At 36.2% G+C, this 22,354-nt stretch overlaps 1 protein-coding gene across 2 annotated transcripts in view; it reads left to right on the plus strand.

Annotated features, from left to right (window-relative positions):
* LOC143439615 (uncharacterized) overlaps window positions 1–22,354 on the plus strand; it is a 47,182-nt gene that overhangs the window by 18,943 nt on the left and 5,885 nt on the right. For both annotated transcript variants that reach the window (XM_076925943.1, XM_076925942.1), the window contains exons 6-12: window positions 4,793–5,133; window positions 8,620–8,653; window positions 9,146–9,281; window positions 11,129–11,321; window positions 16,454–16,526; window positions 18,752–18,858; window positions 21,726–21,849. In XM_076925943.1, the coding sequence (XP_076782058.1) occupies window positions 4,793–5,133; window positions 8,620–8,653; window positions 9,146–9,281; window positions 11,129–11,321; window positions 16,454–16,526; window positions 18,752–18,858; window positions 21,726–21,849 (1,008 nt within the window). The remainder of the gene's footprint in view (window positions 1–4,792; window positions 5,134–8,619; window positions 8,654–9,145; window positions 9,282–11,128; window positions 11,322–16,453; window positions 16,527–18,751; window positions 18,859–21,725; window positions 21,850–22,354) is intronic.

Below are 22,354 nucleotides of genomic sequence, written 5' to 3' on the forward strand. Positions count from 1 at the left end.
ATCTGTCTAGAAAATTGTCCATTTTGTCCAGTTATTCCAGTTTTGTTGAGTATAGGCTTTTGTAGTAGGATCTGGTAGTTCTTTGAATATTTTCAGTTTCTGTTGTTATGTCTCTCTTCTTTTTTGGGCAGTGGGGGGTTTCGAGTCAGGGTTTCTCTGTGTAGCCCTGGCTGTCCTGGAACTCACTCTGTAGACCAGGCAGGCCTCAAACTCAGAAATCTGCCTGCCTCTGCCTCCCAAGTGCTGGGATTCATGGCGTGAGCCACCTCTTCCTGGCATGTCTCCCTTTTTAGTTCTGATTTTATTAATTTGGATACTGTGTCTGTATCCACTGGGTAATCTGGCTAAGGGTTTATCTATCTTGCTGATTTTCTCAAAGAACCAGCTCTTGGGTTTTCTTTTTTTTGAGTCTTTGTATAGTTCTTTTTGTTTCTACTTGGTTGATTTCATCCCTTAGGTTGATTATTTTCTGCTATCTACTCCTCTTGGGAGAATTTGCTTCTTTTTGTTCTAGAGCTTTCAGGTGTGCTGCCAAGTTCTTAGTGTATCCTCTCTCCAGTTTCTTTTTGTAGGCACTTAGAGCTATGAGTTTTCCTCTTAGCACTGCTTTCATTGTGTCTCACAAGTTTTGGTATGCTGTATCCTCATTTTCATTAAATTCTTAAAAGTCGTTAATTTCTTTCTTTCTTCTTTGACCAAGTCATCATTAAGTAGAACGTTATTTAAGTTCCACGTATATGTGGGCATTTCATTGTTTTTGTCATTATTAAAGACCAACCTTAGTCCATGATGATCTGACAGGATGCAAGGGATTATTTCAATCTTATTGTATCTGTTGAGGCCCATTTTGTGGCCAGTTATATGGTCTATTTTATAAAAGGTACCATGAGGTACAGAGATAAAGGTACATTTCTTTTTGTTTTAGGATGAAATGTTCTATAGATATCGGTTAAATCCAGTTGGTTCATTGCTTCTGTTAATTTCACTGTCTCTCTTTAGTTTCTGTTTTCATGATCTGTCCATTGCTGAGATTGTGGTGTTGAAATCCCCCACTATTGTTGTGTGAGGTGCAATGTGTGCTTTGAGCTTTAGTAACGTTTCCTTTTTGCATGTGGGTGCCCTTGCATTTGGAGCATAGATGTTTAGAATTGAGATTTCATCTTGGTAGATTTTTTCGTTGATAAGTATGAAGTGTCCTTCTTTATCTTTTTAGATTACTTTTGGTTGAAAGTCAATTTTATTTGATATTAGAATGGCTACTCCAGCATCTTTCTTGGGACCATTTGCTTGGAAAATTGTTTTCCATCCTTTCAGTCTGAGGTAGTGTTTGTCTTTGTCACTGAGGTTTGTTTCCTGTATGCAGCAAAATTTGGGGTCCTGTATATGTATCCAGTCTGATAGGCTACATCTTTTTATTGGGGAATTGAGTCCATTGATGTTAAAAGATATTAAGGAAAATGATTGTTGCTTCTTGTTAAATGTTTTTATTAGAATTAGAATTATGTTTCTTAGCTATCTTCTTTTAGAGTTGTTGGAAGCTTCCTTGCTTCCTTGCTTTTTCTAGATTGTAGTTTCCCTCCTTGTGTTGGAGTTTTCCATCAATTATCCTTTGAAGTGCTGAATTTGCTGGAAGATATAGTGTAAATTTAGTTTTGTCATGGAATATCTTTGTTTCTTCATCTATATTAATTGAGAGTTTTGCTGGGTATAGTAGTTTGGGCTGGCATTTGTGTTCTCTTAGGGTCTGTATGATAGCAGTCCAGGATCTTCTGGCCTTTATAGACTCTGGTGAGAAATCTGGTGTAATTCTTATAAGTCTGCCTTCATAGGTTACTTGGCCTTTTTCCCTTACTGCTTTTAGTATTTTTTCTTTGATTTTTTTACATTTGGTGTTTTGATTATTATGTGACAGGAGAGATTTCTTTTCTGGTCTAGTCTATTTGGAGTTCTGTAGGCTTCTTCTATGTTCATGGACATCTCGTTCTTTAGGTTAGGAAAGTTTTTTGTATGATTTTTTAAAATACATTTACTGACATTTTAAGTTGGGAATCTTCACTCTTATCTATACCTATTATCCTTAGGTTTGGTCTTCTCATTGTGTCCTGAATTTCCTGATGTTTTGTGTTAGGAACTTTTTGGGTTTTTCATTTTCTTTGACAGTTGTGTCAATGTTTTTCATGCTATCTCCTGCACATGAGATTCTCTCTTCTATCTCTTGTATTCTGTTGGTGATGCTTGCATCTATGACTCCAGATCTCTTTTCTAGGTTTTCTATCTCCAAGGTAGTCTTTTTTTTTTAGATATCTTTATTGATTCTACTTTCATATTTAGATCCTTGATGGTTTTGTTTAATTCTTTCACCTGTTTGCTTGTTTGGTTACCTGTGTTCTCCTGTACTTCTTTAAAGGAGTTATTTATCTCCTTCCTAAAATCCTGTATCATCATCATGAGAAGTGATTTTTAATCTGAATCCTGCTTTTTCAGTGTGATGGGGTGTCCAGGGCTTGCTATGGTGGGAGGATATGGTTCTGATGATGCCAAGTAACTTTGGTTTCTGTTGTTTATGTTCTTGCACTTGCCTTTTGCCATGTGGTTAACTTTAGTGCTATCTGCACTCATTGTCTCTGAGTTGAGCCTCTCTTTCCAGTTATCTTGCTTGTGTCAGGACTCCTGAGAGTCCAGATGTCTCTGTGATCCTGTGATCCTGTGATCCTGAGCTCCTGGGTGGAAGAACTTCTGGGACTCAGGCCACCTCTGGGATCCTGAAATCCTGCTGCTCTGAGTGCATTGGTTCCTTTGATGCTCTGTGTGCAGTGGTTCCTTGAGGTTGGTCAGGATATAGTGTCTTTACAGAAGCAGACCAGCTAGTTTCTGCCCCAGGCGAAAGGGTGCAATAATGTTTTATTTATTGATCACAGTAGGACAATTGCATACATGAGCTCACAGAAGCTCTGACTTCATGTACAACACCTGTACAAGATGAAGCCAGCCAAAATCTCAGTCAAAAAGCCCCATCCCTGTCTGAGAATCTATTTGGTAATTAATGGCTGTTGAACAAGGTTGAGTAACTTTTCTTCAAATATGCTCCCACTGCAAAGCTACCCATGTCCAATAGATGATTCTACACTCTTGTGTACACAAGCAGCACTAATTAGACTCCTGGGTTTTGAAACAGACATGCACACAACACTGCCTACAATCAGGTATGTGTGTACGCGCGCACACACACACACACACACACATAAACACACACATACACGCGGGCAGGGAACAAAATTGAAGTTGTATAAAATAGGGGAGAAATTGGAAATAAGAAAATGGAGAGTGAGTTTGATAAAAACACATTATATGCATAAATGAATTTTTCAATAAAATTGTGCCTAGGGAAAGAATAAATTGATAACTTGAGCTTCCACAAACTAAGAATTGTGAGCTTCATGCTAGAAATGAAATGATAAAATACAGATAAGACACAAGACACAAGATTTTGAGTAGATCTAAAAATCATGTTTTCATAATTGTTATTTATATATCATAAATATCTCATAATATATATAGATGTATTCCATAGTATGATAAAGAATCCTTTTGAAATTCACAATATTTTGGATATATGTTTTTCTGAATAAACAGAAATTGCTGAAAAAAAAAACAGTTAAAGATACCCAACATGATTAAACTTAGGGTAAAGTAAACTTAAACCAGCAGATTCCACTTCATACTTCTGTAGTAGTTATAATTCTGTTTTTTAAATGCAAATATAAGTATTGTTGAAGATGTAGAGAAATAGAACCATCCCACACAACTGGAGTGAATGCAATATTGAATATTATACTTCAAACATGTTGTAAATTTCTTAACAGTTAAAGTGAATGGAATCCAAGAGCACAACAATTCGACTTATCACTGCATTCCAAGGAGAAACAAAAACATATATCCATAAAAAGTCTTGCAATTAGAGATTTTCAGAGCAGTATTATTCATGATAGCCCAAAGATGAAGACTGCCTTAATGCACATCAGTTGACAAATGGATGTAAAACTGTAATGCACTATACAAATTCCATTTAGCAGCTAAAATGTTTGAGGGCAATTTGGATTGTGAGAAAGAATTTCTCAAACTGTACTGTGTGTGTTGTTGAATAACTCTGAATGTATTCAAAGTTATTAATAGTAAGAATAAGTACATTATTATGGGATGTTTTGATTGTCTTTCTGACACAATGTAGAATCAGTTTGGAAATGTGTCTTCAATGGGAAATTTCCTAGATTAAGTTGGCCTGAAGTCATTCCTGTGAGGGATTTTCTGAATTTGGGTCACTGGGTTTGAAAGACTTACTGTGAATTTGCACTGCCCCATTCTTGGGCTGGGCCCAGGATTATTGCAGTCTGGACTGACTGTAGTGTTAGCATGCATGCATTCATTGTTCCTGTCTGTGGATGACCTATGGCTAGCTACCACAGGTTCCTGCTCCTTTGTTTTCCCTGTGATAATACAGTATAACTTGGACTTTGTAGCTAAACAAACCATTTCTAAGTTAAGGAAAGAAAAATCAGGGAAACTAATGAGTGAATTGATAAAATAATTGAAGGAAAGTTTGTATATTGAAACACATCAGTTACTTGGGCTAGAGAGATGTCTCAGCAGTTAAGTGTTCTCGCTTCTCTCTTGGAGGTTCTGGTACCAGTCCAAGCACCCATACACAGACATACATACAGGAAAGATACTCTTTCCCTTAAGAGAAATAAAACAATTAAAGTCAGTTATTCTTAATATTAATTTTTCATTAAAGGTCACTGAAGAAGCTGATAAGCAGAAAGTTATCGGGTTGCGATCAGCAGAAAACCTGAATGACAGTTGGTTGCATTCATCAGAAGACCAGTTTCAAAGTGTGGTTCATGCTTCAGAAAATGAAAATCACAGTGCAATTTGTGTATCAGAAAACCTGAATCCTAATTTGGCAAACACATCAGCAAATAAAAGTCAAACTGAGGTGCCTGAAAACCTGATGAACAGTGTGGTTCATGAAGCAGAAAAACCGAATCAGAGTGCTGCAGCCCTAGGTCTACAAAAACAGGATGGACAAACTGAAGAGCAACCTGTTCCTGTTGAGGAGAATCAAGAAGATGATGGGTAAGGCCACCGTGGTATTTAACAGTAGATGTTACTCTCTAGTAATGCTCATAGGAATGATGACCATGTTGGATACTTCTTAAGCATAGCACCATCATACTTCCATGATCATAAGATGCTGATAATCAATCAATCATATGTTATGTTTTCCAATTTGGTGGACATGTTTTGTTTTTTTTTCTTTTTTTGTAAAAGACAACCACAGTTGGCAAACTCATGTGACAACTAACATTCTAGAACCTGGGGTAAAAGGGAGTTTTGATTGGAAATTACAATTGTAAACAATGTTTTGACAGTGTCTTTACAATATAGCACAAAGTTATTGACTTTGGGTTGTTTAAGCATAAAAGTTTTGCTTCTCTGCACTAACCTTTTCCTTGACCTGTACTATTTCTCAGTACTTGTAGAGTGTGTCAAGGGAGCTATCCATCAAATGACATCTACTGAAGAATATTTAGAAAGTACATGTACACACACACACACACTACACACACACACACACTACACACATGCACACACATACAATATTCAGACTCTCACAAAAAACCACACACTCCCACATATAAAAATGACAGCAGTCTCAGGAATAAAACTATTATCTGTAGGAAAGCAAATACAGTGGTTTTGCACTTAATTTCATGGATCCATTTATTGATGCAGTTTTCTCACATTAAGGGAAGTGAATGATTATTGACAGTATGTTATTTTATAGCTCCTATTGCCTGCTGATAAATCAGTATAAGTTCAATCTCACCCATTTCTTTATATGTGATTTATCGTCAAGAAAATATTTAATTAAATTTTCAAAATCCTTACAATTATTAAATATAGAACACTGAAATCTCCACATTTATTTACTCTTTTTTATACAGTATAGTAAAAAGATCCACTTAGTTGGTATGAAGAACAAATAAATATATTAATTAGGATATCAAAACATAGTTTCAATAGATAAAGAAGCCATTATCCAATTTAAAATGTTTATATGCTGGGCAGTGGTGACACATGCATTTAATCCCAGCACTTGAAAGTTGGAGGCCTGCCTGGTCTACAGAGTGAGTTTCAGGACAGCATGGCTATGCAGAGAAACCCTGTGTTGAAAAACCAAAAAAAAAATTGTTTATGCAGATTCATCAGTAATTTTTGATATGGGCCAAAGGTTTACATTCATTATCTGATTCTGTTTGTTGTTAATACTAGAAGAAGATTGTTAATATCAGAGTTTCTTTAAAGCATAGGTTTGAAAATCCATCTGTTATTGTTTGATTAAAATGAATTGCATAACCAGTTTTTAATGTTGACATGTTTTATTCATTTTCTTTAAAATGCAATGTTAAATGAAAGTGCATTTTGAAAACACCTTTTTCTCTTCAGTTATCCGTTTTATGCAAGGTTTTTTAATTTAATCTTTGTTTGATGGTAAGTACCTAGCATCCTTAACACTATAAACTACTATAAACTTGAGAAATGAGGATTGCCTTAAGGTTTTGGTCAGCCTGAATTTATAGTAGGACAGGCTCAGGCAGAGATACATAGAAAATCCAAATCCATCTTGACACTTAACATACAGACAACACACACAAACACACACACACATACACACACACACACACACACACACAGACATTCCCCCCCACACACACAGAGAATCTATATGTCATTGTGCCTATCTTTATTTCTATAATGTGTGCCTTAATAGGTTGTATAGGTTGAGCATTTAAATGTGAAAACCATTGGAGAAACATAGGCTAAAAAAGCAGCAAGACTCTGTTTCTCCTCCAACTATTTCCACTTCATTAAAGACACATGGGAAGCTTTAGTGTTTACTAATTTATGTGGACTGGAATTGGTAGGACGTATATAGAAAAGCTGAATGCAGTTTGTAAATTTTATGTTTTTATAGCCCCTGGAACTCCTCCCAGAAAAATAATGTATCCATTTATTCTTAAATTTCCTACATTTTTCTTGCAAATGCACAACTGTTTCATGGGACTCACTGTACCATTTTGGACAAAGTGAAGCCATGAGTTCTTTTAATATGCATGTTTGATTTGAAAACAATGATGACTAATTCACTGTTGCAAAACTTACTTTTGCATGAATGACAGGGTTGGTACATCTCTCTGCCTCTGTCTTATTCTCAGACCATTTTCAGTTCAGAGAGCAGAATTATGAGTCAGTAACTGGACACCAGTGCAGTATCCAGGAAAAGTTTTATTCTTCCCCTCTACCAGTGGGTAGACAAGGTTTCCAGGCACCCTCCCATTTCTGTCTCCCCAGTGCTGGATCCCTAGTACACACCGCACCACATTTGGCTACATTTTTTTGTCCCTCACAACTTCTGGCAAATCAAACTCAGGTCCTCATACTTGCAACTTGGGGACTTAACAACTGAATGATTGTGTCAGTCCATGTCTTTTTAGATTTCAAAAATAAAAGTGCTACCTAACAGTTTCCTCAACACTGAAGAGGCTGAGCCAGGAGAACTGGGAATTTGGGCTGTGAGATACTTTCTAAAGAAAAATCTAGTTGAAAATCTCACATTATTAGGTATAGTTTTTACTAAAGTGTGATGATATTTATGGCCATCTATTATTTCATTGAAATCTACTTGAAGATGAAAATTTTGATAGAGTATTATGGAATAAATTATGGTTCCAGAATTTCTGAGCATGAATTCTCATACTCAGAAAATCTGTCACCTGTTCATATGGGCTTTCTGTGTTTAATTCTTACAATTATAGAATCTGAAATATGTTGTCTTTGGAATTAAAATAAGTTTAAAGCAAGTCCAATGCTTAGGACAATGGGTGGTAATTACATAGTAAGGCCTAAGAACAGCTAACCCTTTCCATTGTTCACAGGTATTTGTTTGATGCCTATAAGGAGTACAGTAGTATTAATAAAGTAGGTTTTTACTAAATATGAGTGAGACTTTCTTTTGCTGAGAATGACACTGGAAATATTGGTGTATTTACCTGTATCAAACAAGGCATAGGATATTATGTTTTCCCATTATCTTAACTGTTATAATACTTGACCAATATTTATTATTTTAAAAATTATTACTATTGTTATCAGTATTTTAAAATGCATGTACATGTTTGTGCTTGTAGTTGAGTATGCAGATGTGAGTGCAGGTGGCTGAAGAAGGCACAGGTATTATATCTCTCTGGAGCTGGAGTTAGAGTTGGCTGTTAGCAACTCAAAGGCATGGGTTCTGGCTACTGAACTCAACTCCTGTGTAGAAGCAGTACCTGCTGCTAACTGGAGTTTTGTTTCCAGTTGTAAGTTCCATCTTTTTATGATTGTATTAGTGGTGTCAATTGTATATCAATGTTCCTCTTCTTGTCTACAGCTTATCTCCTTTGTAGAAAAACATTTTATTTGTGATACCTGGTAAGTTTTAGGAATAGGGATAATACACTTTTTGTGAATTATTTTACAAATTTAATATTCATCTGAAAGGATTTTATGTTTTTGTAGGTCTTCAAAGAAAACTTCCAATGGAAAAAAAAAGGTATGGGGAAATTAATTTTAAATCATATTTAGTTTGGTACAGTAGAAAAGTCAAAGAAATATATTATAAAGTGACTTAGAAATATAGTATAAATTAAAATAAAAATTAATATTTTTTCTTATATTCAAATATTTATTTCCAAGACATTTTTTAAAGCCACTAGTAGTAAAGGTGTTTTTCCTGCCAGGCAGTGGTGGCCCACGCCCTTAATCCCAGCACTTGGGAGGCAGAGGCAGGCAGATTTCTGAGTTCGAGGCCAGCCTGGTCTACAGAGTGAGTTCCAGGACCACCAGGACTACACAGAGAAAGCCTGTCTGGAAAAACAAACAAAACAAAACAAACAAAAAAGGTGTTTTTCCTTTCAAAACCAGGTCTTTCAGAAGCATCTTGCTTGTTACTTATGTAAAACATGGGATTCTGTCTCTTCTTTATATTTAGTATATAGGGTGCACAATGTGAAGAGATCTGAAATTGCTAATATTCATTTTATAGGTCAAAGAAGAAGGAAATCATATGTTTGACCTTAACGAACTACTCTCATCATCTGAGGGAAAAGTAGAGGCCTGTGAGATATGCAGTTATGACACTATTTTGCACCTTATTGAACAGCTCATGAGACAGAACAAAGGTAAAAGTTTTGCATGCAGTCTCTGTGTGTGCTGTTGACGAGGGTGACTGAGTATTGCCCATGACACAGGCTTGCTTGATATCAAAGAAGAGAAAACTTGTCTCAGCAGGAGCTGCCACCAAGCTTCTGAGCTTCAGAGAGCAAGCATGACACTGTGGCCTTGGGGTTGTTACACTAGACTCACGTGTTACAACAAAATGGAACAGGCCAGTCAGCCAATACATTAAACTGGTAGGTTGTGCCTTTTTGTTACTTCTTCATGAGACTGAAGGATTGAAGCAACTCTCCAGAGTCACTTTGGTAAAGGATGGTAAATCTCCTCATGATGGCTCTGCCATACAGTATTTGAGGAGGCGCTCTGAGACCCCAGCTTTGTTTTATTGCCTCCACACTTTTACTTGCATTACGTTAACATTGTCTTCTGTAATTTTTAAAAAATGTTTTATTTTTATTAACTGTGCGTGTGTATGCACGCATATGTGTCTGTGTGTGTTCATGCGCGCACACACCTGATTGTGAGCCTCTGTTTGCATGCACAGACTAGAGGAGAAGTTCTGGTGTCCTGCTCTATCACTGAGGTTTAAGGTAGGTTGACACACTAGCAACAATAATCTTGTCTGCAGCTCTCAGAGGCTGGGCTTACAGGCACATGTGTAGTCATATGTGCTTTTTGTGTAGAGATTTGAACTCAGGTTCTCATGCTTGCACAGCAAACATCCATATACACCGAGTTAGCTCCCTTAAGGCTGATGTATCTAATTCTTATTTGCTCAGATGTTGATGAGTGTGGGTATTAATGTATTTGTGTATGTGTGTGTTTGTGTGCTCATGCATGTGTGTATGCTTATCTGTATGTGTGCCTGTAATGCATCTTCCTTAATTGCTCTCAACCTCATTTCTTTTGAAATAACAACTCTCACTGAAGCCAAAGCTAACCACTTCAGTTAGGTTAGCAGGCCAGTGAGCTCCAGGTATCCTCCTGTCTGTGTATCCCCTTCATTAACATGATGGGAGGTACCATCATGCATAGCTTAAAAATGTAAACAACAAAAACAACAATGACAACCAAAAACAAAAACAGCCACAAACCTGCTAAGTTTTGGGTACTGAAGTATAATTTCAAGTTAAAATAGCTTGCATAACAAACACTTTAATGACTGAGAAATCTTGTCAGACCTCATCCTCTCAAATGATGTCACAACGTTTTATAATCTTAGATTTTTAATAAGCACTTTAATAAGGGTTCTCAAATGCTTCAATCACCTTTTTAGGCCACTGTCAAAAGGTAGGGGGAAAAGTTTGGAAATAGGACAAGTGGATGTGTACCTGTTTAAAAAGTAGTTCTTTGGGGGTGATTCTAATCTCCACAGTCAGGATAACATCAGTTCAGTTCAATAGTTCCAGGATACCAACAGTCCAGTACAAAAGTGTCACCTAACATGAGTCAGCAATGGTGGCATGATTCAACAGAAAATACCAAGCCTCCCCTTAGTCAGCAGAGGCTGCTGTAGACTACTGGCAATGTGCCTCTTTACACTCTGACCAACTATTTCTTGTTCTCACTTCATGCCTATGCATCTCTTCCATTAGGACATATTCCTGCATGCTTATTCGACATTAAAACTGTGTTTGATCTAATAAAATCTGAGTCTGTAATGTCTGTTTTTATGTCTTTCTTGTCTTCTCCACAAGGTTTTGGGCTTCTTCTCTTTTTATCTGCAGATTGTACCATGTGTGGGTCCTCAGTATTCCTTTCTGCAGTGTATCATAAGTTTATGTGAATCTCTAGTCTGTTTTATTTATCAAAAATACTACGGTACTTCAATTGTTCTTTTCCCCCAATGCAGATTCTGACAGCTTAGTGGAAATCTGGCGTGCGGTTTGTTCACATAAAATATCAATGGAGTTACAAAAACAAAATATTGAACGACTCAAAGGAATAAAGAAGAGTTTTAAAAATGAAATTCCTGCACTAGAAAAGGAAAGGTTTCAAGCGGAGATTAAAAAGACTATTCTGCAGGCAGAGCTGCATGCTATGAGGTATGTCCCAGGTTTAGAGAAACATTTTAACTGTTTACATTGGAGGATAAACAGAACATTTCTAGTTTGTCACTATCTATTTAAGTGTTCTGGAGGGGGAAAATTTTTTCAGATTTGGGGTTTATTATTATTACTTTTGATATATATCTTTATGTAGTCTAGGGAAGTACCAAATTTGTGATCTTCTGGTCTCAGTTGTTTGATTTTTGGGGTAAATGGTTGGCTGCCTCTATGGCTAAATGAGAGAATGTTAGCCTTGTAGAATGTGAAAATAATATAATCAACAAACCTCACTAATTATGACTATTTTCCATAAATAAATATATATATATATATATACATATATCCTTTGAAATCACACTTTTGATATCGACAGAGAAACTTCATATTTTTTGTGAGACAACAATTAAAGTTTTAAAAGATACTTTACAATTATGCTGCAAAGAATACAGTTTCTTAAAAACTTCTCTAAATGTTGAATTATTGAATATGTGTTTGAATAAGTTCTTTAAAATCAATTTATTTAGCTAAAGGCTATAAATCATATTAAAGGACTTGGTTGATATAATTGTTCCAAACAAAATTTATGTTAATTTAAAATTCCACTGATGGAATATGAAGCGATAGTTTTCTTAACCCAGAAAATGTCATTTAGTATTATGGTGCTTTGTATTGAACCTGGACTTCTCCATGCAGTAGTAAGATATCACTCTTCCATAGAGAAAAACTTAGATAGTATTTCATTCTCACACGCACAAAGTAAAAAATGATTTCTAAATAGATTATTCAACATTAATTCATAGAAAAAATTCAAATTTGTATGTTGAGAGACATTTGATACTTTGTAATTAATTACTAGGTTTATCAAGGAATTGTAAAGCTATTTAGAAATTATAAAATAATTGACAGAGTAAACTGAAAGAAAATAAAATAGAAATATAAAAATTGTGAGAACACATTTGAGATGGCTTATATGATTTTTGTTTCTAATCATGTTCAAAATGCTTGAAACAATTTCGAATATGCTTCATTACTTTGTGAGTTATTTTAGTGGATAATTGTATTTTATGAAGATTAAAGTTTACTTCTATGAAATTTATAAACTTTAATTATAATTAATATTTTTATTAAATCTTGGCAATTTTTGATAACCTATTTTAATTATTCATTCTGTATACCACTAGTTCTTCTCAACCTCTGGGTTGTGACCCCTTTAGGGGTTAAGTGACCCTGTTAATGGGGGTCACCTAAGACCATTAGAAAATATTTACATTATGAAACATACAATACATAAAAATACATACATTACAAAACACAATATAGTAAAATTATAATCATGAAGTGGAAATAAAAGTAATTTGATAGTCAGGGATCACTACAAGATGAGCAACTATATTAAAGAATCAAAACATTAGGAAGTTCAGAATTTAAGACCTGCCCAGCCAGAGACCCCACCCAGCCAGATACCCATGCTCCAGTCACTTTACACCTATTCCCAGAGCAGAGCCTGTGCACTGAATTCCCACCCATTAAGCCCCCACCCAGATGCAGCTTGACCCTCAGGAGTTCTGAGATCACAGAATCACAGGCTCACAGAATCACAGGATCACAAGCTTCCAAGAGGGACAGACTCCAGTCAGAGACAGTGAGGCCAATTAATGCCAGAGATAACCAGATGGCCAGAGGCAAGCAGAAGAACATAAGCAACAGAAACCAATACTACTTGGAAACATGAGAACCCAGTTCTCCCACCACAGCAAGGCATTGATACCCCAACACAGCTGAAAAGCAATATTCAGCTCTAAATTCTCATCTCATGAAGGTGATAGAGGACTTTATGAAGGACACAAATTACTGCCTTAAAGAAATACAAGAGAACACAGGTAAACAAGTGGAAGTTTTAAAAGAGGAAACACATTAATCCCTTAAACAAATACAGAAAAACACAATCAAACACGTGAAGGAACTGAGCAAAACTCTCTCACAGTTTGAGGTCCTGCAGTTATAGGTATTTCGCATTATTTACCAACATAGATGTCAAAATGCTACTTCATGAGAACTGACTTTAATTGAGTCAGGAATACTGATTCCACAGTATCATATTTTCACATCAGTGCTTGTGATGCTTCCCATAGTCTCATCTGTTACCTCCTGCTTAAGCTGAGAGATCCTGAGTGTACTGTGTTACATGTTCATTCCAGCCAAGCAGTACTAAGAAATTTACCCATACGTTATTACAAAAGTACAAAATGGCTTGCTCAATGGAATTAGTGAACATCTATGATGTGGTATGGTGTGTTGAGGGATTCATGCTCCTCATATGCATAGTACTGTATGGTGATCAACATAGTGAAACTTATGTAAACTCATTGTCACACTACCTAAAAGATGATCAGCTGTAACCATATTAATGCACACCACAATTATTGTATGTAGCTCCCATTGTGATGAGTACTCTTTGAAGGGTTTTATTTAAAGTTGCTAATTCAAGTAGCAAATTTCATGTCCATTTTTCAGATGAAAAAGTCAACACCACAAATATTACCTTGTCTGAGCCACAGTACATTATGTATGTTTAAAGCACAATGAGGTGGATATATAAACAAAAGTCACTTTGGAGATTTGTCTGCTTCTCATGCTTGGCAAATTTATCCAAGGACTGCACAGTAGTCCTTGACTGTGGGCCCTTAAATATCACTAAAATTACTAAGATAATGTGACCTTAGGTATCGTGAACAATGACATTCGTACTACAGTAGCCGAATGACATTATAGGTGTAGCTTTACACAGGCATAGCAACATGCAAAAGAAGTGCTGCCTATGTTCTAACTTAACATCACAATATGCAGAGAAGACATTTTGATCCAGAATGTAACAAAAAGTTACTTCTCCTGATTCTTTACAAAAGTTCATTGCGGTTCATAGGGCATGAGACATTCAGTCCATCATGGTGGGCGTGTCAGTGGAATAAGTCTAGGGTTAAAGCTTCAGAACATTGAAATATAGTGACTCTTTGAGATTCAAACTATGAAACTCTTCTTCTGACGCCCGCAGGCTTGTGGACATCTCACAAGGCAAAATTTATTTAGTCCAAGTTCAAAGACAAGATAATCTTAATAGTTCCCACTATTAAATTATTATTATTCATAATGCTATATTTGTATGAAATTCAAGTCCAATTCCTAGTTTATAAAATATGAAAATTACATAGGTTTTTATCTCTATTACCTAAAATATACCAAAAGGCAGTAATAGGAAAATATTAATGAATATTATGCCAAGTGCAGCCTGAATCCCAGCAGGACAAACATAGAAAATGCATGCTCCATATACACTGTCTGAGGTACATGGTGGTACCACCTACGCTCCACTAGGACTGGGCAGCCCTGCCTCTTCAGCACCTTTTAGCACATGTGGTATGATTCTTGGGACAGTTCCGCTCATTTACTGGTTGAATCTCCTATTTCTGACATCTGTAACATCCTATTACTTCTTAGTATCTCAACAACTTAGGATTCACCTCCTTACATATCAACCACTCAGGTGGTCTATATATGAATGCTAACAGGTACACATGGCCTTGCATCACTGTCTTTTCTCTGCAATACTGCTTCATCCCACCTCTGCCGTGTAATGCTTGCATTTTGACACATACTGCAAGACCACCAACACAATGGATACTACTTAGTGGTTTTGCAGCTTAAGTAATACCCAGGCCTGTGGACACAGGGCAGCCATACCTCCAGACTCACTTCCCTATCTGGCTTTTTGCAGCAGACTGTCACAGAGGCGTCTTCAAGGTACCCTTGAGAGTCACTGCTATCCTAAAGAATGCATTTCCATTTTGTTCTAATTTTATGCCCCAACATTTGAAGGTTGGCCTTGTCTCAAAGGCAACCCTGTCAATGCAAAGCCCTCTAACCTGTTTCCAGTGTGGCTGAGCCTTTTCCTTTTAGCCATCTTGTCTAATCTTTGTCTACTTCCACTAGGATGACATCCCATTTCTTACTGAACTGCATAGTTTTCAACCCACATGTTTACCCTTTTCACTCTTGAGTATCACTGAAAGCAAAGCTAAAACCATGAGCATTAAAAATGTGACAGACCAAAATATAATGATTTTTGGAATATTTCCTTCACTCAATAACCTTATCCACTACTTTTAAACCCCATATCACTGAGAATTTCAGGCATGGATCCAGATTCCTGTACAGAATCTAATTAATCTAATTATCTGTGTGGCCTCAGGGCAACTCTCTAGAAGAGTTCTTTATTCCACCTAACAGCTTATGATGTGCATTTTTGAAAATGAGTTTTCCGGTCTGATTAACTCATGTAACTAAGAGTGGCTCATTAGTCCAGGCTCATTTTGAGCCAACTGTAAACCACAGCTCCCAAGTTTTCCAAATGCTGACAAATCAAGTCACCAAAGTCTAAAAAGCACATGGGCAATTTGCTCACAGAAGGGATGATCTGGTACCAACTTCCTTTTTAATCACTTTCCTCACTGCTGAGGTGATAGCTCAGAACTCAGCTGGGTAGAGAAAAATGGTATTGGCTTAGTGTTTCAGAGAATCTTTAGTCTATCATGACTAGAAAGATCTGATGGCAGTGGTTTGTCTTTGGCAGCAGTACCACTGGGCACTGTCTACCTAGTGCTTCTTTTAATTGCATGAGGTACTTTATGAACACACGGAAACTGCATTGTGAACTTGGGACATGAGGGTAACTCACAGAGGTCTATAATGAAAGCACTAAACCTGAATAGCTCTAGTGTTTTCAAGAAAGCAATGAAGAAAGAGAAATTGCATCATTCACAGTAATTACACATTTTTAAATCAGGAAAACTTCTGGTTTTAGTTACTTAAAATTCATAGTTTATATTGGTGGATGCTAATCACTCAATGTGCACATGCGTTGTGTGTGTCAAAGTTTGATACCCACTAAGATGAAAAAATACATATTTCCACAAATTACCTTTAAAGTTCATAAAGACAAAGGGGCACACAATGAGTGATAAAGTTTCCAAATTTTCAGAATTTGTGTAATCATTCACATGTTTTTGCAGAAACTAATTTGGTATTTTCAAATGTGGCCTATTATGCACAATCATTCTAAAACATATTTTTAGACTCACAGCAGAAAATTTAAAAGCTGAAATGATGCTCCAAAAAAAGAAGGATGACCAGCTTTCAAGATTCCCTGTAAGTACACACGTATGAAGTCTATTTTAATTATGTAAGACTAAAAAAAAAAAAAAAAAAAACTTTCCTGTGTCCAGCAGTCCCATATAACCACATTTTAGGAGATATGAATATTTCCTTGTTCAAACATTTGATATGTTCATATTGTTTCTATTTGTTAGTAGTCATTAGCAGTCAGTTTAATTCTCTGTTCATATAGCAGCGCATTAGTAGTAGGCTCTCCACTAAGAATATTATCTATTTAGCCACAGGTTCTTGGCTCAGACAATGGTTCCAGGTATGGGTTTGACATATAGAATGGGCCTTACATCCAATAAGAAAATAATTAATTATTTTTATGATATCCAAGAGTCTTATTTACATCCAGCTATGTCTTTCAATGCTAGTCATAGTTGCAGTCAGCAGGGTCCACATCTGTGTTAGATTGGTGATTTCTTTTCTCCTCTAACAGTATGCATTGCAGCTTCTAGCACTATGAAAGCTAGCTAGTGGGAATAATGTTTCCAGATTATATTATTGATTTTCACATGTTATATGAAGCAAGGTGTGTGGTCTCCAGGAATAAGTTTTTACCATTAGGTTCTACATGGTAACCAAATGCACTATCAATTACCTGGATATTGGGGTTCTATATGACCTAGCTTGTCAACAACTGCAAAAGAAGCACCCTAATAGCTAGGAGAAAGCTCTCATCAGAAATGGGTGGAGCTTCAAAGCCCACTGCTGCAGTGAGGAACTTCCTCCAACAAAGACACACCTATACCCAATAGGCCTTACAACTTAAGAGTGCCTCTCCCCAAGAACCAAGTATATCCCTACCATCACACTGTGAGTGAAGAAGATTCTCCCCAAAGGTCCTCTAATGTCAGGGTTAGAGTGTTTTAGTGAAGGGAAACAAGGGCTTGACTGGACCAACAGAGCAAGTTGGCATTCCCAGAGGGTCATATGGATTTTAGCTCCAAGTAGCATAGGGATGGGAGCATGAATATATTTTCTGCTGAGGGAGAGAGGTTATCCATGTGTGTCCATAGATGATGGGGTGGGAAAGACTGAGGAAAAGGTACGAACAGAATGAAATGAGGTGAGTTCTTCCAAGTGAGTGTCATAAGTCCTGGGAGGGTGAGGGTTGGAAGTGTGAGATATCTACTTACGATGGTTACTGGCATTGAATCCTCCAGTATGTATGATAATGGTCTTGGAGACCATTATCTTGGTCTTGGTAGGGTTGGAAGACCAAAGGATATAGGAATAATTAGGAACATTAATTATAATAACAACAAGGGCAAAGGTGGTCCTTAAGTAGTAGGAGGGTTAGGGCACCCAAAGGAAGATATAGTTCAGGCCCCTACTGGCTACATCTTGGGTCATGGAATAGTTCTATCAGTGACTCACAAACTCTTTCCAGGGATTGACTCTCACAGGTTAGAGTGAGGAGTGGTGTTTTTACCCGGGGAAGAACTTTGGAGTCCTGGAACCACAGGTTAGAGTTCAGAGTGTAAATGTGGACTCTATTTGTGGTACTAGAACATGGTACTAAGATGGACTGTCACTGTGACAAGCCTGGAAGACAAACACGTCTAGTAATAGAACCCTGGTGAATCCTGAGGGAGTGAGGGTTAGAGTGGGAAGAAGGGGGACTTCAACATGGGAGGTGCTGCCAGAATCTTAGAATGGAGGTGTAGAGTAGAGAGTAGAGAAACAAGGAGGCTTTTGATGAGGAAGAGACAAAGGAAGAGTCTCAGAGAGAGGGCTACATTAGTGAGCTAGTTAAAAAAATCTTCCTATGTTTAACAAATTAAATTTTCAAATTTACATTTCAGAAAACGTCATAATGAAAATGTCATATATCTGAACTCTTCTATAAAAGAATATTACTGGGGTCCAAAGAGATGACTCAGTGTGTAAGAGCACTTGGTGCTGTTGCAGAGGACCTGGGTTCAGATCCCACCATCCATGTGGCAATGCCCAGTTTTTTGGAACTCCAGCTCTTTTGGGACCTGATAGCCTCTTCTATTCAGAGCTGGCAGTAGCTAGGCCTGAGCCTACAGAAAGACATTCTTGAAAAACACCCATACCCATAAGACTATTTTAAAAATAATTATTTAGGTATCAATCTCATAAAATAATTTCTAGCATTGTCTAGGCATATTACACATGGTAGGTAATATTTCTAAGAAAGCAAAGTAGATCTCTACATTTAAAATTTTGTTCATATTTTTTCCAAGTCTGAGAATCTTATAGAAGAACAGGTTAAATTGAACCAGTCACTGACACAGAGTTTGGCTGAAACAAAAAGGCATAACCGTGAACTTAAAAAGGAAATACATAATAGGTAAGACATTCATTTATCAAAGCATACACCAATGACTAAAGAGTGATTTTACCAAATCCTAAATGTAAATTGCTATCATGTATGCCTGTTTATAATAAAAGAAATAGTTCTACTTTCGAATTCATATAAGAAACTTGCAATACATTTTCAAATTTTGGAAGGCCAATATTAATTACTCATATCTGTGAAGATTTTGACCACAATAAACAACAGTGAAAGTGCTTTCTAATGCCAACTGTAATCTTCCTAATGTATTTTGGATTTGTATTTTGAAATATGTCTTTGTTCTTTTCTTCTATATTTCAGAATGTTAATACCTGTATCCTGTTTGTGTGCTTGTTATGAAAGTTGGAAATTTACATGGATGAAGTTGGGTTTTCTTCCACATTTAAATTTTTGGCCATGATATGTTATTCAGAGAGACTCATAAAAAGATATACTGATTTTCCACATTCATAATCCATATATACATGTAATATAAACATAGTTAAACTGAGTTAACTTTAAGAAATATGCATGTAGATTTATATAAACTAAGTAACATACAGATGTCATATCTTCTATATAGGAATTGTTCCATGGTATCCAACAGAGCTCAAAATCCACAAGTATTACATTTTCATGTAAAGCAACTAACCTGTATCTTTTTTTTATTTTAAGGCATCTATAAATTATACATAATCACTAATTGTGCTGGTTGGTTTTTGTCAACTTGACACAAATCAGACATATCTGAGAAGGGAGAACCACAGTTGAGAAAATGCCTCTATGAAGATTTGCCTATAGAGAAGCCTGTGCAGATATTTTCTTAATTACTGTTGAGTGTGAGGTAACCAGGTCATTGTAGATAGGCTCTACCACTGGCAGGTGATCCTGAGTATATGAGCAAAATATGAACAGCAATCTATTAAGCAGCCTTCCTCTCTGGCCTTGTGATGCCTAGTTTTATGTCTGCTTGACACAAATTATAGTCATCTAAGAGAAGGGAGCCTCAGTTGAGAAAATGCCTCCATAACATCTAATTGTAGGTAATCTTGTAGGGCAGTTTTTTTAGTAGTTATGGAAGTGGGACAGCCTACCCAATTGTGGGTAGGCTACTTCTGGGTCAGTGGTCCTGGGTTCTATTACAATGCAGGCTGAAAAAGCCAGTATGCAGCACCCATGGCTTCTTCTGTTCCTACTTCCAGGTTCCTGCTCTGCTTGAGTTTCTGTCCTGACTTCCGTCAACGATGAACAGTGATTTGGAAGTGTAAGACAGATCAACCCTTTGCTGTCAAGTTGTTTCAGTCATGGTGTTTCATCAGAGCAATAAAAGCCCTGACTAGATAACTAATATACTGCTGAATGACGATTATACTCTGTTATTTTTGGAATATTGTCAAATTCCTGTGTATACTTAGCATCTTCTGCATTTTGTGAAAACCACACTAAGAGGGCCTCTAGATTTCTTCTTAAAAAGTTGTATTAGTTACTCTCCTGGTGCTATGATAAAATACAATGACTGAAGACAACTTAAGGAATAAATGGGCTGTGTTTTCAGAGGGAAAGATTCCACAATAGTTGGGAAAGCAGAGCATGACTTCAGAAAGAGAAAGCTGGCTGACTACAGTTCCATTCATACATAGCAGGTAGACAAGAAGGGAATAGGAATTGGGGTAAGTGTATAAACCATGCCCTCCTTGATGGTCTACTTCCTTCAGCAAGCCTCTTCCTCATGAAGTCTCCATAACCTGCCCAAGCTGCACCAGTAACTAGAGCCCAAGTGGTCAAAGAGGTCTCCTTCAAACTACCAAGGTTTTTTTCAAGTCTTTCCTCATATTTCTATATTTGATCACATATAGCTTAAAGCATTGCCTGGCCTCTTTTTTCCCAATTATGCCTCAAAGGCAATTTGTCATCATTCTAAATTTTAACTTTTATTGAAACTTAACCAAAGTGCTTACACAAGCCAAACATACTTGGTACTACTACATAGAACACATAGTTTTTTTTATTTACACGTGTTTTATTTACATGTGTCTCAGGTGTATATTTTTATTTGTGTAGTGTGATCTGAGCCTCCTCCCCATCCAGCACTAATTAAGAAAATGCTCCCACAGGCATGTCTATAGAACGGGATGATCGATACATTTTCTCAGTAGTTTCACTCTTGTCAAATGAAACTTGCTTCTGTCAAGTTGATAAAAATAAGCAACACCAACAAAAACAAAACAAAATAAAAACAAGATTAACCAACAGAATAATAGTATCTAATTTCAGTTTCCAGCATCCACCTTCAATTAACATCTGACTGTCTGTAACTCCAGCCTCCGAATTTTCAGTACTTCTGACCTATGAGGCCACTTGCATTCCTGTGTACACATTCACACAGAGACACACACATACATAGTCAAACAAATAATACTGAAAATTAAAAAGAAAATAATAAGTAAATGATTTATTTTGATGTATGAAAATATGATATATGTTGATATGATATTTATAACAATTCCATTTATGATTCCAATATTAATACTTTATTTACCATTTATATCTCAACCTTTTTGTTTTAAAATTCAGGTTTCAATCTCATTGTAATATTTTAAACTGATCATAGAATCATACTTACAAGAAAGGTTCATAAACATTTTTTCTTTCATATGATAAAAGGTTTTATCTATTTAAGATGTATTAAATGTTTATAATTTTAAAACTTCAGTTATTAGCCAGGTATATTGTTATATCTGTAATCTAAACACATGTAAAATACAGTCTGGAAGTTCAAGTGTTTAAAGCCAGATTGCCTCAAAGACAACACAAATACACATGAACATACACTCATACAATGATGATAATACTTTACCAACTTGTGTTGCATATTTTTCTAGGCTTGAGAATTGGCGCACAATGATGGATAAGGACTCAGATGCACATAAAAATAGAGACTTTTCACATAAGTTTTCAAGTACAACTCACCGTGAAGAGGATATGGTACTTAAACTAAGAGAGGAGGTGAATTTAAATTAATTTTGGGATAAAATTTCCATCTAATTTCATACAATGTAAATATAATGACTTTGGAAATTTTTGAAAACTTGAGGTCATATTAAAACAACTATCCTTTTATTTTGAAAATGTGTCTTATTTATGTCTTGAAACATCTATGTTGTTCTAAATCCATTTGCTATGTATGCTCTTGCCCAAACTTGAGTCACAGGAACCAAGTCTCAGACTCTACATGTTCAAAAACAACAATTTTGTGTATCTTCTCCTTCTCTTGAACTAACTATGGTGCAGGCTAAATTTTATTGATCATGATTCATGAAATAGTATTTAGACTCATATAAAGACGCCATTGTGTATACCTCTAAATTTAACAGATTGAGGCAATTTATCAAAGATCTGTAAGTTTTAAATAATGGATGGAATCACTAAATCTCAAAAGTAGTTTGCATATTATGCGAAAACAATTCAGTCTAGAAGGAGATGAGATGAACGTCTCCACAGAAAGAAGCAA

The sequence above is a fragment of the Arvicanthis niloticus genome, chromosome 27, assembly GCF_011762505.2.
Source record: "Arvicanthis niloticus isolate mArvNil1 chromosome 27, mArvNil1.pat.X, whole genome shotgun sequence".
Classification (NCBI taxonomy): domain Eukaryota; kingdom Metazoa; phylum Chordata; class Mammalia; order Rodentia; family Muridae; genus Arvicanthis; species Arvicanthis niloticus.